General features: G+C 49.5%; 1 protein-coding gene across 6 annotated transcripts in view; it reads right to left on the minus strand.

The window, feature by feature from the left end:
* Nucleotides 1–10,479: 10,479 nt before the first annotated feature.
* LOC140905542 (C-type lectin-like) overlaps nucleotides 10,480–18,384 on the minus strand; it is a 45,042-nt gene continuing 37,137 nt past the window's right edge. For all 6 annotated transcript variants that reach the window (XM_073329040.1, XM_073329037.1, XM_073329039.1 and 3 more), the window contains 2 exons: nucleotides 14,592–14,706; nucleotides 10,480–10,794 (listed from right to left, as the gene is read on the minus strand). In XM_073329040.1, coding sequence (XP_073185141.1) covers nucleotides 10,727–10,794; nucleotides 14,592–14,706 — 183 coding nt within the window. In that variant the 3' untranslated portion in view covers nucleotides 10,480–10,726. The remainder of the gene's footprint in view (nucleotides 10,795–14,591; nucleotides 14,707–18,384) is intronic.

The raw sequence follows: 18,384 nt of genomic DNA on the forward strand, positions 1-18,384 counted from the left end.
TTGCTGCGAATTACATCTGACAGGACCCGCACACAACTGCTGTGAATTACACCTGACAGGACACGCACACAACTGCTGCGAATTACACCTGGTAGGTCACGCACACAACTGCTGCGAATTACACCTGATAGGACCCGCACACAACTGCTGCGAATTACACCTGGTAGGACACGCACACAACTGCTGTGAATTACACCTGACAGGACACGCACACAACTGCTGCGAATTACACCTGGTAGGACACGCACACAACTGCTGCGAATTACACCTGACAGGACACGCACACAACTGCTGCAAATTACACCTGACAGGACACGCACACAACTGCTGCGAATTACACCTGACAGGACACGCACACAACTGCTGCGAATTACACCTGATATGTCACGCACACAACTGCTGCGAATTACACCTGGTAGGACACGCACACAACTGCTGTGAATTACACCTGACAGGACACGCACACAACTGCTGCGAATTACACCTGGTAGGACACGCACACAACTGCTGCGAATTACACCTGACAGGACACGCACACAACTGCTGCGAATTACACTGGATTGGACCCGCACACAACTGCTGCGAATTACACCGGATAGGACCCGCACACAACTGCTGCGAATTACACCTGATATGTCACGCACACAACTGCTGCGAATTACACCTGGTAGGACACGCACACAACTGCTGCGAATTACACCTGACAGGTCATGCACACAACTGCTGCGAATTATACCTGGTATAATCTGGACGAGCAGAAGTCCATAGGGCCGGATGCGCTGCATCCGAGAGTGCTAAAGGAGTTGTGCTCGTCCAGATTTTCCAAATAGTCCCAAACCACTTCTTTCTCCACAGAGGGCTGGTCACCTCCTGCCCATGCTGTGCTGCCCAGTGCAGCCGTCTGGGAGCTGACCTTGTTCGTGGAGACAGAGGCAAAAAAAGCATGGAGTACATTAGCTTTTTCCACATCCTCTGTCATTAGGTTGCCTCCCTCATTCAGTAAGGGGCCCACGCTTTCCTTGACTTTCTTCTTGTTGCTAACATACCTGAAGAAACCCTTCTTGTTACTCTTAACATCTCTTGCTAGCTGCAACTCCAGGTGTGATTTGGCCTTCCTGATTTCACTCCTGCATGCCCGAGCAATATTTTTATACTCTTCCTTGGTCATTTGTCCAATCTTCCACTTCTTGTAAGCTTCTTTTTTGTATTTAAGATCAGCGAGGATTTCACTGTTAAGCCAAGCTGGTCTCCTGCCATATTTACTATTCTTTCTACACATCGGGATGGTTTGTCCCTGTAACCTCAATAAAGATTCTTTAAAATACAGCCAGCTCTCCTGGACTCCTTTCCCCCTCATGTTATTCTCCCAGGGGATCCTGAGGGAGTCAAAGTCTGCTTTTCTGAAGTCCAGGGTCTGTATTCTGCTGCTCTCCTTTCTTCCCTGTGTCAGGATCCTGAACTCGACTGTCTCATGGTCACTGCCTCCCAAGTTCCCCTCCACTTTTGCTTCCCCTACTAATTCTTCCCAGTTTGTGAGGCAGCAGGTCAAGAAGAGCTCTGCCTCTAGTTGGTTCCTCCAGCACTTGCACCAGGAAATTGTCGCCTACATTTTCCAAAAACTTCTTGGATTGTCTGTGCACCGCTGTATTGCTCTCCCAGCAGATATCAGGGTGATTGATGTCTCCCATGAGAACCAGGGCATGCGATCTAGTAACTTCTGCGAGTTGCCGGAAAAAAGCCTCGTCCACTTCATCCCCCTGGTCCGGTGGTCTATAGCAGACTCCCACCACGACATCACCCTTGTTGCTCACACTTCTAAACTTAATCCAGAGACACTCAGGTTTTTCTGCAGTTTCATACCGGAGCTCTGAGCAGTCATACTGCTCCCTTACATACAGTGCAACTCCCCCACCTTTTCTGCCCTGCCTGTCCTTCCTGAACAGCTTATATCCGTCCATGACAGTACTCCAGTCATGGGAGTTATCCCACCAAGTCATAGATTCATAGATATCCAGGTCAGAAGGGACAAATATGATCATCCAGTCCGACCTCCTGCACAACGCAGGCCACAGAATTTCACCCACCACTCCTGCAAAAAACCTCATACCTATATCTGTGCTATTGAAGTCCTCAAATTGTAGTTTAAAGACTTCAAGGAGCAGAGAATCCTCCAGCAAGTGACCCATGCCCCATACTACAGAGGAGGGCGAAAAACCTCCAGGGCCTCTTCCAATCTGCCCTGGAGGAAAATTCCTTCCCGACCCCAGATACGGCGATCAGCTAAACCCTGAGCATATGGGCAAGATTCATCAGCCAGATACTACAGAAAATTCTTTCCTGGGTAACTCGGATCCCACCCCATCTAATATCCCATCACAGGCCATTGGGCCTATTTACCATGAATATTTAATTACCAAAACCATGTTATCCCATCATACCATCTCCTCCATAAACTTATCGAGTTTAATCTTAAAGCCAGGTAGATCTTTTGCCCCCACTGCTTCCCTTGGAAGGCTATTCCAAAACTTCACTCCTCTGATGGTTAGAAACCTTCGTCTAATTTCTAGTCTAAATTTCCTGGTGGCCAGTTTATATCCATTTGTTCTTGTGTCCACATTGGTACTGAGCTTAAATAATTCCTCTCCCTCTCCAGTATTTATCCCTCTGATATATTTATAGAGAGCAATCATATCTCCCCTCAACCTTCTTTTAGTTAGACTAAACAAGCCAAGCTCCTTGAGTCTCCTTTAAGACAAGTTTTCCATTCCTCAGATCATCCTAGTAGCCCTTCTCCGTACCTGTTCCAGTTTGAATTCATCCTTCTTAAACATGGGAGACCAGAACTGCACACAGTATTCCAGGTGAGGTCTCACCAGGGCCTTGTATAAAGGTACTAACCCCTCCTTATCTCTACTGGAAATACCTCGCCTGATGCATCCCAAGACCGCATTAGCTTTTTTCACGGCCATATCACATTGGCAGCTCATAGTCATCCTGTGATCAACCAGTACTCCGAGGTCCTTCTCCTCCTCTGTTACTTCTAATTGATGTGTCCCCAGCTTATAACTAAAATTCTTGTTATTAATCCCTAAATGCATGACCTTACACTTCTCACTATTAACTTTCATCCTATTATTATTACTCCAGATTACAAGGTCATCCAAATCTTCCTGTAGGATATCCCAGTCTCTCTCTAAACTGGCAATACCTCCCAGCTTTGTATCATCCGCAAACTTTATTAGCACACTCCCACTTTTTGTGCCAAGGTCAGTAATAAAAAGATTAAATAAGATTGGTCCCAAAACTGATCCCTGAGGAACTCCATGAGTAACCTCCTTCCAGCCTGACTGTTCACCTTTCAGTGTGACCCGTTGTAGTCTCCCCTTTAACCAATTCCTTATCCACCTTTCAATTTTCCGATTGATCCCCATCTTATCCAATTTAACTAATAATTCCCCATGTGGCACGGTATCAAATGCCTTACTAAAATCTAGGTAAATTAGATCCACTGCGTTTCCTTTGTCTAAAAACTCTGTTACTCTCTCAAAGAAGGAGATCAGGTTGGTTTGGCACGATCTACCTTTTGTAAAACCATGTTGTATTTTGTCCCAATTACCATTGACTTCAATGTCCTTAACTATCTTCTCCTTCAAAATTTTTTCCAAGACCTTGCATACTACAGATGTCAAACTAACAGGCCTATAATTACCCAGATCACTTTTGTCCCTTTCTTAAAAATCGGAACTATGTTAGCAATTTCCAATCATACGGTACAACTCCTGAGTTTACAGATTCATTAAAAATTCTTGCTAATGGGCTTGCAATTTATTGTGCCAATTCCTTTAATATTCTTGGATGAAGATTATCTGGACCCCCCGATTTAGTCCCATTAAGCTGTTTGAGTTTCGCTTCTACCTCAAATATAGTAATGTCTACCTCCATATCCTCATTCCCATTTGTCATCCTACCATTATCCCTAAGATCCTCTTTAGTCTTATTAAAGACTGAGGCAAAGTATTTGTTTAGATATTGGGCCATGCCTAGATTATCCTTGACCTCCACTCCACCCTCAGTGTTTAGCGGTCCCACTTCTTCTTTCTTTGTTTTCTTCTTATTTATATGGCTATAGAACCTTTTACTATTGGTTTTAATTCCCTTTGCAAGGTCCAACTCTACTTGACTTTTAGCCTGTCTCACTTTATCCCTACATGTTCTGACCTCAATAAGGTAGCTTTCCTTGCTGATCCCTCCCATCTTCCACTCCTTGTAGGCTTTCTGCTTTTTCTTAATCACCTCTCTGAGATGCTTGCTCCTCCAGCTTGGTCTACAACTCCTGCCTATGAATTTTTTCCCCTTTATTGGGATGCAGGCTTCCGATAGCTTCTGCAGCTTTGATTTAAAATAATCCCAGGCCTCCTCTACCTTTAGATCTATAAATTCTTCAGTCCAATCCACTTCCCTAACTAATTTCCTTAATTTTTGAAAGTCAGCCTTGTTGAAATCAAAAACCCTAGTTGCAGATTTACCTTTGTTAATCCTTCCATTCAGTTTGAACTGAGTTAGCTCATGATCACTTGAGCCAAGACTATCCCCTACAACCATTTCTTCTATGAGGTCCTCACTACTCACCAAAATCAAATCTAAAATGGCATCCCCTCTAGTCGGTTCAGCAACTACTTGCTGAAGGAATCCATCAGCTATCGCATCTAGGAAAATCTGAGCCCGATTATTATTACTAGCACTCGTCCTCCAATCTCTATCTGGGAAGTTAAAGTCTCCCATGATCACACAGTTTCCATTAGTATTTACTTTATTAAAAACATTAAAGAGGGCTCTATCCTTTCTTACTTCGTTTTCTTTCCTCTCAATGCTAAATTCTGGCGTGGAGATTACCTGGACATCTCCCAACCATCTTTAAACCAGATTCCTAGTTTAAAGCTCTCTTAATCAGTTGTGCCAGCCTCGATCCTAGAAGTCTATTTCCCTCCCTACTCAGGTGAAGTCCATCCCGAGAGAACTGTCCTCTGTCCATGAATGCCTCCCAGTGGGCATACATCCCAAAGCCCTCCTTATAGCACCACTGCCTGAGCCATCTGTTGATAGTCATAATCTTGTCACACCTTTGTTGCCCTTTTCTAGGAACAGGCAGAATCCCACTAAAGATCACCTGAGCCTCGATTTCCTTAAGCGTCTTCCCCAGCCTAGCATAGTCTCCCTTCATACTTTCCAGTGAGAATCTAGCCGTATCATTTGTTCCCACATGAAGGATAATTAGGGGATTCTTTCCTGCTCCCTTTAGAATCCTTTTCAACCTTAGGTCTACATCCCGTATCTTAGCACCTGGAAGACAGCTCACCCTCCTATTCTCCGGACCAGCTCTGGTTACAGGCCTGTCTATTCTTCTCAGTAAAGAGTCCCCAATCACATAGACCTGCCTTTTCCTAGTGACGGTGCTATTCTCCAGTCTATCCCCTGTTCCCTCTGGCTGCAAGTTCTTTCCATCCCTATTCTCCCTCTTTAACCCATCCTGTATCCTCCTAGGGCTCATATTTGGTGTAGTCTCCGTTGACTCTTCCCCTTTTCCTATAGGACTAGCCGCTCTTCTCTTCTTCTCTTCTTGCCCTTCCACCTTCAGTGACTACCTGCTGAGCCCGTTCTTCATTTTCCAACTCTGCAAACCTATTCTTGAGCTCTATTTCTCCTTCACTAGCACATCTTTTCCTCTGCCTGGTTCTTTTAGTCACATGCTTCCACTGACCACTTTCTTCACCCAGCAGTCTCCCCTCAGAATTCCCCAGCCCTGCTTCCATCTGCAAGTCTGAGCTTTTCCCTTCAGATACCTCCATAATCTGCTCAAACCCCTTCCTAAACTCTACCAGACTTTCCACCTGCATCTCCAAACCTTGGATCTTTTCCTCCATCAGCTCGAGCAGACGGCATTTCATGCAGACAAAACTCTTACCAGGTCCCTCCTCCAGGACCATGGACATAAGGCAGCTTCCACATCCAGACATCTCCATTGTGTCTTTCACGACATGAGTCACTCCCACTGCTGCCTCTGTGTCTGTCAGACCCTTCCCACCTAAACCCTGTTCATCTGGGAAACACAAACCACACCCAAAACCCCACCCCCCACAGCAACAACAAAAAAAACCACACCAAACAAGCACCACAAGACAAACTCCCCTGACAAACTACCCCTCAGACTTCCCTGTTTACAGCTCTGGTTGCTGGCTCCTGGGCCGCTGCAGCACTCTGTGTCTTTGTTATTCCAGTCGCATCCTAATTCCTTGACTGTGCCAGGACTTCCAGTTCTCCCTGCTTGTTTCCCCGACTTCGTGCATTTGTGTATAGGCACCTGAGATAACACCTGATCGTCCCTCTGTCTCAGTATGAGGCAGGAGCCCTGCCCACTCAACACATTCTTAATTCTCACACCTGTTGTAAACATCCCAACCCACCGTGAGCCAGACTGGCTCCAGCTCTGTATTTCCAGTGTTCGGCTGAGAGCTAAGGGCCTTAGCATGAGCTGGCACCTGGTCTGCCAGTCACATAAGGTTTTTGACATTCTCATAAAGAATCGCGGGAATTTTGGTTTAGATTAAATTACTATAAAGTGGATTCACCACTGGTTGAAAGACTGTACTCAAAGAGTACTTATTAATGGTTTGCTGTCAAACTGAGAGGGTGTCTCTGTGGGCCCCGTAGTGGAAAGCACTGGGTCCAGGACTAGTCAATATTTTCCTTTATGACTTGGATAATGGAGGGGAGAAAATATTAGGCCTTGTCTACACTACACAGTTTTGTCGGCGCAAGTCACTCCGACAAGCAAACCCTGTATTAATACATTGCTTGTGCCGGTTCACACAAAGCTCCTTCTGTTGGCAGAGCGCGCCCACAGTTGGTATTCTAACGTGGACAGTCAGAGCAGTGCGCTGTGGGTCGCGAGCCCGCTGCGCTCCTGGCCACCTTCTGCAGCTTGGAGCTCTGGGAAGGTGGGGTGGATCGCAGTGCATCATGGGTGCAGGCTCTACGTCCCATGATGCAGTTTTTTCTGTCCCATCATTCCAGGGGCTTCCGACGGCCTGTCGGCATTTCTCAACTGCCCCTGTTTGCTGTGTGCCTGCCAGCTCTGTCTGAAGGGATGGAGCCAGCTCTCCTCTCCGCTGTTTTGGTCCCTGTTATGAAGCTCGTAACTCCAGGTTCCTATTGGTCGGCTGCAAATCAGTTTGGAGTTGGGAAGTCCACTGCTGGGGCGTGTGGCAATGTTAGTACTTCGTCGGCCCCCTAAGTCGGGGGGTGGGAGGTAACACAGCCTCTCTACGCTCAAGTCCATGTTCTAAACCCCTCGTTAATTAGTACAGTGTGACCCAATGGCCAGACTCCATCTACTTCCACTTCCATAGTGGGGTAATGCGGCCTAGTGGCCAGGGTCCATACAGTGCGCCACTAGGGCAGTACGGCCCAATGGCCAGAGTCTACCTAATTCCCCTCCCCTAAGGGGGGTAATGCAGCCTAGCAGCCGGAGTCCATAAAATGCACCCCTAGGGCAGTACAGCCCAATGGCCAGAGTCTACCTAATTCCCCTCCCCTGATGGGGTAATACAGCCTAGTGGCCGGAGTCTATACGATGCACTCCTAGGGCAGTATGGCCCAATGGCCAGTCTACCTAATTCCCCTCCCCTGATGGGGTAATGCAGCTTAGCAGTCGGACTCTATATGATGCACCTCTAGGGCAGTACGGCCCAATGACCAGAGTCCTACCAACTCACTGTGTGGGCCATCCCCTCTCAAAGGTGAGTGGCTGAGGTAGGGGGACCCAGGCCCGGCCCCTCCACCAGGTCCCGACCCAGGGCCCTGTTGGTGGCGAGTTCTCCTCACCAGTGGTCTGGTGGGGATCCTCCTGAAACACACCGGCCTGAACGGTCTCAGCACCGTTCCCCTTTAAGGACTCTCTGGGTCACTTCCTACCCCTTGCTCAGATTCTGCCAGATCTGTGGCATCCTCTGCCTCCCCTCTGCAGCGTGTCTGGGCGTGTCTGGCCTCTGCATCCTGGGTGCAGGCCTCTCCTCTGTTGGAGAGAGTGACAAGCCTCCTTCCCCTCTGGCAGTTCCCCCTGACTGAGCAGCTCTGCAGACTTTTATACCTGACTTCCAGACAGAGCATGCCTGGCAGAGCCTCAGAGGCAGGGCTTCTTCTGCTAGGAGGGAAGGATTAACCCCTGATGTAGCAGTGGGGGGTTGATCCACCCCATCACAGGGCTGCATTAATGCAGGTGTTCAGGACCATTAGCTGCATTGTCCTACGAAGGACTGTGACTCTTGGCAATGTGTGTGAAATAGTGGAAGGCTTTGCAGCAACGGGATTCCCTAACCGCTGTGGGGCGACAGATGGAACACATATCCCAATTTTGGCCCTGGACCATCTTGCGATGGAGTAAATCAATAGAAAGGGGTACTTCTCTATGGTATTGCAGGCACTTGTGGAGCACCATAGGCATTTCACTGGCATCAGCGCAGGGCGTTGCATCTTCAGGAACACTGGCCTGTACAGAAAGCTGCAAGCAGGGACTGTCTTTCCAGACCAGAAGATTCCAGTGGGGGATGTTGAAATGGCCAGTGATCCTGGGAGACCGAGCATACCCCTTATACCCAGCATACCCCTTATTCCCATATATGAAGCCTTACACAGGAAACCTGGACAGCAGCAAGGAGCACTTCAACAATATGCGGAGAGGGTGCAGAATGACCGTAGAATGTGTCTGTGGCAAATTAAAAGCATGCTGGTGCTGCCTTTGTGGCAGTTAGACCTAAATGAGGAAAATATTTCCATGATCATAGCAGCCTTGTGAGCACTCCATAATATTTGTGAGGCTAAGGGTGAAAAGTTTCCCCCAGGGTGGAGCGCGGAGGCGGATCGCCTGGGAGCTGATTTTGAGCAGTCAGATACCAGGGCTATTAGAGGGGCACAACAGGTCGGGGACTATTCGAATCAGGGAGGCTTTGAGGCACCCCATTCACAATGAGGACCAGCAATGTGTCTTTCTATACAGCACTCCGCCAAGCTTTGTTAACTTGCTGCTTTGCATGAAAATTGTGATGATTCCTGAGTGGGATTCCTACTCCACAAATGATCACATTGCCACTGTGTATTAATCCCAGCAGCAGCCACCATGTGTAGCAGACAAATAAGTGTGTGTGCTACGTGTCCCTCGCAGTGCCTGATCCTAGGAGTCTGCTACAGCTCTCAGCTACTAGCTCTTAGTCCTCTAGTGCCGGCTGTGGAGGGTCATAATTAAGGCAACGTTTTAGTCATGGGTATTTTTAGTAAAAGACACAGATGGGTCACGGGCTGTAAACAAATATTCATGGCCTGTGACCTGTCCATGACTTTTCCTAAAAATACTGGTGACTAAAACTGGGGGGCGGGGGCTGCCCAGAGGCCCTGTGGGTGCTGGGGGAGGGTGGCCCTGTGCTGGGGTGGGCAGGTGGGGGGGGTGTGACCCGGGACCCCTGCTGGTGATGGAGAGAGGGCGGGCAGCAGCGCATGGCCTGGGACCCTGGTGGTGCTGGGAGTTGGTGGGGCTGGCAGGCTCCCTACCCGGCTCCACGCCTTCCCCCTCCCCAGCAGCAGAGTTTGGGTGTGGGAGGAGCAGGGGATTGGGGCAAGGGATAGGGTGAGGTGGGCTCTTGGCAGTGCTTACCTGGGGGGCTCCCCGGAAGCAGCGACATCCCCCTCACTCAGCTGCTAGGGGGAGGCGTGGCCAGCCCAGCTCTGTGCGCTGCCTCTGCCTGCAAGCACCGCTCCCGTTGGCCGCCTCCCAGACAATGGGAGCTGCGGGGATGGTGCCCTGGGTGGAAGCAGGTGCACAGAGCTGCCTGGCCACATCTCTGAATAGCAGCTGAGCGAGGGGATGTCACCGCTTCTGGGGAGCCCCCCAGGTAAGCGCTGGGGGGGGGGGGCATGGTGGCCTGGGACTGCCCCAGCAGTGGCTGGTGCTCCTGGTGCAGGGACTGCCTGAGCTGCCCCCGAGCCAGGCTCACCGGCTGCTGCAAAAGTCCCGGAGGTCCCGGAAAGTCACAGAATCCGTGACCTCCGTCACAAACTCGCAGCCTGAGTCACGATTCCAGCTCTGCGGGGCTCTGATGTTTACAGAACAGACAGACACGTCCCTGCTTTGAGGCACTTAGTGCCTGAGTGGAGATGAGACCAGGAGGAGATGACACAGGGAGGGTGGGCCAGAAAAGAGGAAACTCTGCTTATTGCAGATCTCTGGAGGGAGACCAAATCCTGTCCCTTATCCAAAAGGCCAGGCCCATCCTGCCTCCCTCTGGGGGTTCCCTTCCTCTCCTCCAGTGGGATCTGGGCGGTTCAGGACACAGTCAGAGGGGGCAGGATGGACTCGTCTACATGGGGGCCAGGAATGGGACAGAGGAGACACACAGAACTGCATGCTCAGGAGAGTTTATTATTGTAGTGGGATGCAGACATTGAGGGGAAGGGAGGGAAGGGGCAGGAGTGTAACTCGAACAGAGACACTTGGGGGAAGAGAGTTTGCAGCTGGGGAAGTGAGATCTGGTCTCTCAGGGAGGGAGGGGACTGGTCCTTGAAGTAGCAAAAGCATCCGAATGTCTGGGACGTTGCCTGATCATGCCCAAGGAGCCCAGGTCTTTTGCATCCCAGGTGCTGAGCTCCCCCTTCAGGCGCAGGCGAGCGACTCCCCTCGCTAGAGTCCATACTTGCAAATGTAGGTGTTTTGCTTGTTACAGGTAATATCGTTCCATTTCTTAAAATCTAGAAGGCAAAACAGAAAACACTGGGGCAGGGGAAGGGCAAGTGGGGCCATTCCTGCCCTTACAGTGACCCCCCCCCTCATTGCATCCTGCTGAGAGAAGACCCCACAGCTCCTGTGCAGGAGGCTGTGAGGATGAGGAGGCTGAAGGTGAAGGCCCATGTGCCTCAGACAGGGACAGGTTCCATCGCTCTCTGAGGGACGCTGAGTCAGCGTGACAGTGGAAGACCCTCTTCTATTGTGTTGGAATGTGTCTGATGAGAGCACAACGGGGCCTCTTGGTGCTAGGTGCTGTGTCCATACACACACTGACAGACAATCCCTGCCCAGAGAGCGCACAGTCTAAATAGACAAGAGGTGGGAAGGGAAACTGAGGCCCAGAGTGGAGAAGTGACTTGCCCGAGGTCACCCAGAAGCTCAGTGGAAGGGCTGGGAATAGAAGCCAGGTCTCTGGAGTCAGAGTCCCGTACCTGTCCACTAGACCACGCTGCCTCTCGATCTGCGACTGCTGTTACCACCCACCCCCCCCAACACCCCTCAAAAGGCCAGAAAGGAGAGCGTGAGAGCCCTGGCTAGGTGCCAGCAGGGAGACAAGCTCAGGAAGTGTGACACCAGCTCGCTCTGTGCTGAATGAGCCGGCCCTACCTCCATCTCCTGCACATCTGGGTTTGTGTGTGGCCCGGGGCAGCATCTCTCCCCAAGGGACAGCACAAAGGATTCTGGCTGGTGAATCTTGCCCATATGCTCAGGGTTTAGCTGATGGCCATATTTGGGGTCGGGAAGGAATTTTCCTCCAGGGCAGATTGGAAGAGGCCCTGGAGGTTTTTTGCCTTCCTCTGTAGCATGGGGCACGGGTCACTTGCTGGAGGATTCTCTGCTCCTGGAAGTCTTTAAACCACGATTTGAGGACTTCAATAGCTCAGACATAGGTGAGAGGTTTTTCGCAGGAGTGGGTGGGTGAGATTCTGTGGCCTGCGTTGTGCAGGAGGTCGGACTAGATGATCATAATGGTCCCTTCTGACCTTAGTATCTCTGAATCTATGAATTGCTGTGAACTTCACCCTTTCTCCCGTTTGCAGTGCCACAGAGCCCTGGGCGCGTTATTCAGAAATGGTACCCACACTGGCTTTGCAAATTTTTCACTTTAACGATTTGCTGAGTGTTTGATTGGTCATGCAGGTCACATGGCATTGCTCCCGCTCCATGATTGGATGAATGACTCTTTTTCAGTAGGAGATAATGGAAAAGCAAATCCTGCCCAGTGTGAGGTTGAGGGAAGGAGCATTCGTGCCAACGCTCCTGAACACTCAGACTCAGGAGCATCTGCGGCTGGGCGAGTCACGTGACTAGCATGGCCCATGAACAATGATCGGGGGAGAGCCGTATCCGTCCGTATCCACAAAAACAACCAGGAGTCCGGTGGCACCTTAAAGACTAACAGATTTATTTGGGCAGAAGCTTTCGTGGGTAAAACCCCACTTCTTCAGATGCATGGAGTGAAAGTTACAGATGCAGACATAAATATACTGGCACATGAAGAGAAGGGAGTTACCTCACATGCGGAGAACCAGTGTTGACAGGGCCAATTCGATCAGGGTGGATGTAGTCCACTCCCAACAATAGATGAGGAGGTGTCAATTCCAGGAGAGGCAAAGCTGCTTTTGTAATGAGCCAGACACTCCCAGTCCCTATTCAAGCCCAAATTAATGGTGTTTAATTTGCAAATGAATTTTAGTTCTGCTGTTTCTCTTTGAAGTCTGTTTCCGAAGTTTTTTTGTTCATGTACAGCTACTTTCAAATCTGTTATTGAGTGTCCAGGAAGATTGAAATGTTCTCCTACTGGTTTATGAATGTTATAATTCTTGACATCTGATTTGTGTCCCTTTATTCTTTAACGTAGAGACTGTCCAGTTTGACCAATGTACATGGCAGAGGGGCATTGCTGGCACATGATGGCATAGATCACATTGGTGGATGTGCAGGTGAACGAGCCTCTGATAGTGTGGCTGATGTTATTAGGCCTTGTGATGGTGTCCCCTGAATAGATATGTGGACACAGTTGGCAACGGGCTTTGTTGCAGGGATAGGTTCCTGGGTTAGTGGTTCTGTTGTGTGGTGTGTGGTTGCTGGTGAGTATTTGCTTCAGGTTGGGGGGCTGTCTGTAAGCAAGGACTGGCCTGTCTCCCAAGGTCTGTGAGAGTGAGGGATCGTTTTCCAGGATAGGTTGTAGATCGTTGATGATGCATTGGAGAGGTTTTAGCTGGGGGCTGTATGTGATGGTCAGTGGCGTTCTGTTATTTTCCTTGTGGCGCCTGTCCTGTAGTAGGTGATTTCTGGGTCCTCGCTTACAGACAGCCCCCGAACCTGAAGCAAATACTCACCAGCAACTACACACCACACCACAGAACCACTAACCCAGGAACCTATCCCTGTAGCAAACCTCGTTGCCCACTCTGTCCCCATATCTACTCATGTGACACCATCAGAGGACCCAACCACATCAGCCACACCATCAGGGGCTCATTCACCTGCATGTCTACTAATGTGATCTATGCCATCCTCTGCCAGCAATGCCCCTCTGCCATGTACGTTGGCCAAACCGGACAGTCCCTACGTAAAGAATAAATGGACACAAATTGGACATCAGGAACGGTAACACACACAAGCCAGTGGGAGAACACTTCAATCTTCCTGGACACTCAGTAACAGATTTGAAAGTAGCTGTACTTGGACAAAAAAACTTCAGAAACAGACTTCAAAGAGAAACAGCAGAACTAAAATTCATTTGCAAATTTAACACCATTAGTTTGGGCTTGAATAGGGCCTGGGAGTGGCTGGCTTATGACAGAAGCAGCTTTGCCTCTCCTGGAATTGACACCTCCTCATCTATTGTTGGGAGTGGACTACATCCACCCTGATCGAATTGGCCCTGTCAACACTGGTTCTCCACTTATGAGGTAACTCCCTTCTCTTCATGTGCCAGTATATTTATGTCTGCATCTGTAATTTTCACTCCATGCATCTGAAGAAGTGGGGTTTTACCCACGAAAGCTTCTGCCCAAATAAATCTGTTAGTCTTTAAGGTGCCACCGAACTCCTGGTTGTTTTCATGAACAATGAGTCACTCATGAATTAGGGAGTGAGCTTTCCCTGTTCACCCAGCTCTCTGTCCTATTGCCAGCGAATGGGATGAGACCCTCAGCCCCTCTCCGCCCCCCAGGCCACTCCAGCAACACGGATAGCTGGAAGCTGGCTTAAACGACCAGCTGGGGATTCCTTGTGCGTAGGGAAACCCAGCAGAGGCAGCTGCCCTGCCCAGTCCTGGCCCCCGCAGCATAAGGGACAGGCAGGGTGTGGCGGAAGCCACTGAGCTCTGGCAATCCAGGTTGTTACTGCCACAGTCAGAGCAGCCCTGAGGTTGCTCTAAATTGCCCTGGGGCCCAAAGAGCCCCCTGGTTGCCTCCGGAATCAGGGTGGCAAAAGCCACCAAGGCACCAACTGAAGAACCCATGCCCCACCTATGTGGCCCCTAGTGGGCAATTCCTCTGCTCTGGTCTTTCCCTTTAACTGAGCATCTGGGGCCAAATGTACAGCCTGGCCTGCCTCGGACTGGAGCTGAGCCGAGCCTCAACCTGGGACGCGTGGGGGAGGAGTTCCCAGGTGAGATGAGGGGATTATCTCTGGAGCGCAGCAGTGTGAGCAGAGAGAGAGAGGCAGGGTGCCTGGACAGGAGGCCATCTCTGCCAGGTCCTGTCTTGGCTCCTTTGTGGGTGAATGTGTGTTTGAGCTGTCTGCTTACCCCTGTAGTTCAGCAGCTCGATACAGTACTCAGCGTTATGCACATTGTTTGGTTCCCCAGGGTTCCAAGCACTGTAATGATACAGCGACCCATCTGTCCACTTCCAGCAATTGTTCTGCAGAGACAGGGAAGAAAGGTTGTTGGGTCCCGGGGAGAAGAGACCTTGGTGATAAGGCACCATAGAAACACCTGAACCCAACAAAGATGTGCCCTACTCAGGCAGTGGGAGGGAGTCGGGGAAGGTCCGTGGGGCAGTGGGTGGGGAGAGGCCAGCTCAGGGGAAGAGGCCCTGGAGACCCTGATCCAATAGTAACACTTAGCACATAAACTTTACCTTCTGCCTTCCAAGCTCTTTGCCTGAATTAACAAAACTCCTCGTAATGGAACAGAGTCGCTCTAGAGTATGTTCTAGTCCCTAAACCCCATGGGCACAGCCTGCCGTCGGGCACTGGTGGTTTTAAGCTGGGTGATCTCATCTTGTTTAAGCAAAAGAAAAGTGCACCTGAGATGGAGATGCTGGTTGGGTCAGGGAATGGGATACAGGGCCTTTTCTCCTGTAGTGGGCTGAGCACCAGTCTGGCCCCAAGTTATCAGGACTGGCTAGCTCAGTAGAATCAGAGAAGGGGACATGGAGCCTTTCACCTCTAGGGGTGCTGGCTCTGGCTTTGGGAGTCAGAGTACTAGATCCAATCTCTTTCCAGGCCAGGGGGAGCTAGATGGATGAGGAGACTAGAAAATGGGATACAGAGCCTCACACGTTTCCGGCTCTGGGTTCAATCCAGCCTCAGGTCTGAGGAATCATTACCTGTTTGATCATGGATAAATTCATGGAGGTTAAGTCCATTAATGGCTATTAGCCAGGATGGGTAAGGAATGGTGTCCCTAGCCTCTGTTTGTCCGAGGGTGGAGAGGGATGGCAGGAGAGAGATCACTTGATCATCACCTGTTAGGTTCACTCCCTCTGAGGCACCTGGCATTGGCCACTGTCAGTAGACAGGATACTGGGCTGGATGGACCTTTGGTCTGACCCTGTGTCATAAATATAAAGGGAAGGATAACCACCTTTCTGTATACAGTGCAATAAAATCCCTCCTGGCCAGAGGCAAAACCCTTTCACCTGTAAAGGGTTAAGAAGCTAAGAGAACCTCGCTGGCACCTGACCCAAAATGGCCAATGAGGGGACAAGATACTTTCAAATCTGGAGGGGAGGGGGACAAAGGGTTCGTCTTCCTGTGTGATGCTTTTGCCGGGAACAGATCAGGAATGCAGCCTTACAACTCCTGTTAAGTTAGTAAGTAATCTAGCTGGAACATGCATTAGATTTCCTTTTGTTTAATGGCTGGTAAAATAAGCTGTGCTGGATGAAGTGTATATTCCTGTTTTTTGTGTCTTTTTGTAACTTAAGGTTTTGCCTAGAGGGATTCTCTATGTTTTGAATCTGATTACCCTGTAAGGTATTTCCCATCCTGATTTTACAGAGGTGATTCTTTTACCTTTTCTTTAATTAAAATTCTTCTTTCAAGAACCTGATTGATTTTTCATTGTTCTTAAGGTCCAAGGGTCTGGGTCCGTGTTCACCTGTACCAGTTGGTGAGGATTATTATCAAGCCTTCCCCAGGAAAGGGGGCATAGGGCTTGGGGGGATATTTGGGGGAAGACGTCTCCAAGTGGGCTCTTTCCCTGTTCTTTGTTTAAAACGCTCGGCGGTGGCAGCATAGGGTTCAAGGACAAGGCAAAGTTTGTACCTTGGGGAAGTTTTTAACCTAAGCTAGTAAGAATAAGCTTAGGGGGTCTTTCATGCAGGTCCCCACATCTGTACCCTAGAGTTCAGAGTGGGGAAGGAACCTTGACACACTGTATGGCCGTTCTTAATGGGATCCATAGCCTGTGTCTGTGTGTGCTGTTCAGGGGGCCTCCTGACCCCAGCGCCCCCATGAAAAGTTTGGATGGAAAGGAAACTGATGGAGACAAAGCTTCAGATGGAGCTTGACAAGTTTACAAAGGGGATGATATAACAGGGTTGCCTGCCATAGCGGGGGCTGGACTCGGTGAGCCTGCAGGTTCTTTTCAGTCCTATGTTCATGTAAGCAAGGCTTGAATGAGCTCTGCCCTGACAACTAGTGAAGAGCTGGGCTTCAGGACCGGACCGTAATTAAATGAACAAACCCAGTCTGGCTAGGTATGAGCAGACAGAGCTGGGCTGGCAAAGTGATCAACTCTGGCTGGTGTTGGGTTACAAATCGCTTTAGTACTGAACGTAGGCTAATGAAATGTTGTTATCCTTACTGTATCAGGAAAGGGCAGCAGAACGGTGCTTAGCCTGCCCTGACTGAGGAGGTCACCCTCAGCTGAACTGAACTCGCTAACCAGGCGGCTCAGATGCCAGACCCTGTGAAGGGTGAGAGGGGGCGGGGATAGGTGTCTTCCCTGGAGGTAGGGGCTCTGCCTAAGAGTCTTAGGCATGGTTTAAAATGCCCCTCCTACTGTTCAAAGACAGAGCTAATTAAGGCTCCATTAGGGGTCTTTTTTTTTGTTAAGCGATCACTACAGCTGAAAACGTCTGCTGTAGGACAGCGTTTCTGCCAAGCCTGCTTCAGCAATGAGGTTCTCCACGGAGAGCCGAAAGTGACTGAGCGCCGGGTGGAACCTCAGCAGACCAAGCTGCAGAGATCACAGAAGAGAGGCAGGTGGCAAGAGAAAGTGGCGGTGTGCGTCAGTGACAAGCGGCACAGGAAACAGCGGGTGGGCCTCAGCAAACAGTGGAGCAGAGAGGTGGCCGCAGGGCAGATGATGCTAGAGCAAGGGCCCGGATGGTGGAGTGAACAAGATGCCTTCTCCTCCCTATCCCACGAGGCTGTGAGGTGAACACGCAGGTGCACCTCTGAACTTGGGGTGTTCACTGACTAAGGATAACAAATGTGAGTGGGGTGCGGTAGACAGAGAAGGGAGGGGTACTGTGACACTGCACCCCATATTCTTCATAGTGATAGGATTATAGCATAATTGTGATGGATTTTATGCAAGATAAGTCATGTGAGGTGTGACTGGAAAAGTTATGATTTGCTGAATATGATTATCCTCTTTGTATACATATATAGTTTTTCTATCTGAAGTTATAAATACTGACTATGTATCTGTACTTCAAATGTAGTTACACCTGGGTATCGTCCACTAGACAGCATGCTTTCAGTCTAAATAGCTGGTTGTAAAGGGCTTATTCAGGGTTATGGGCCATTAGAAAGAACAATAGGCCTTAAGAGAAGCTTATCCCCCACCTGATGAGCCTTCCTGAGAATGCTAGAGACAGCCTGTGAGTGATGGCTGCTATGACTCTACAAGGACATGTGACCAGGCCACATGATGCTGGACTCCATCTTGGGATATCAGTATTTTTCCACAAACCGCTCTGGGAACCAAGCTTTGAAACAAAGGGTTCCCACCCTATGCTAAAGGCAGAGAGTGACATCATCTGTGGTTCTTCACTCCCCACACAAGGAGACTCCTGGAAACATCTGAGGAAAAAAGACTGAACTGGGGGAAGTGCTGGACCCAGGCTAACGGGATTTCTAGCCTCTGTATGAAACACCTAGGAATTCCAAGCTGTAAAGCAAGCATAGTTTGTGCCTTGAGACTCTAAAGTCTGCCTGTGCCATGAGTAAGGGTGAGAATCTGCTAATTCATATCCAATCTATTTAGTATATTAAGCTTAGTTTGCTTTATTTGCTAGGTAATTTGCTTTGATCTGTTTGCTATCACTTATAATCACGTAAAATCTATCTTTTGTAGTTAATAA

This window comes from Lepidochelys kempii, chromosome 1 (genome assembly GCF_965140265.1).
Source record: "Lepidochelys kempii isolate rLepKem1 chromosome 1, rLepKem1.hap2, whole genome shotgun sequence".
Lineage (NCBI taxonomy): Eukaryota > Metazoa > Chordata > Testudines > Cheloniidae > Lepidochelys > Lepidochelys kempii.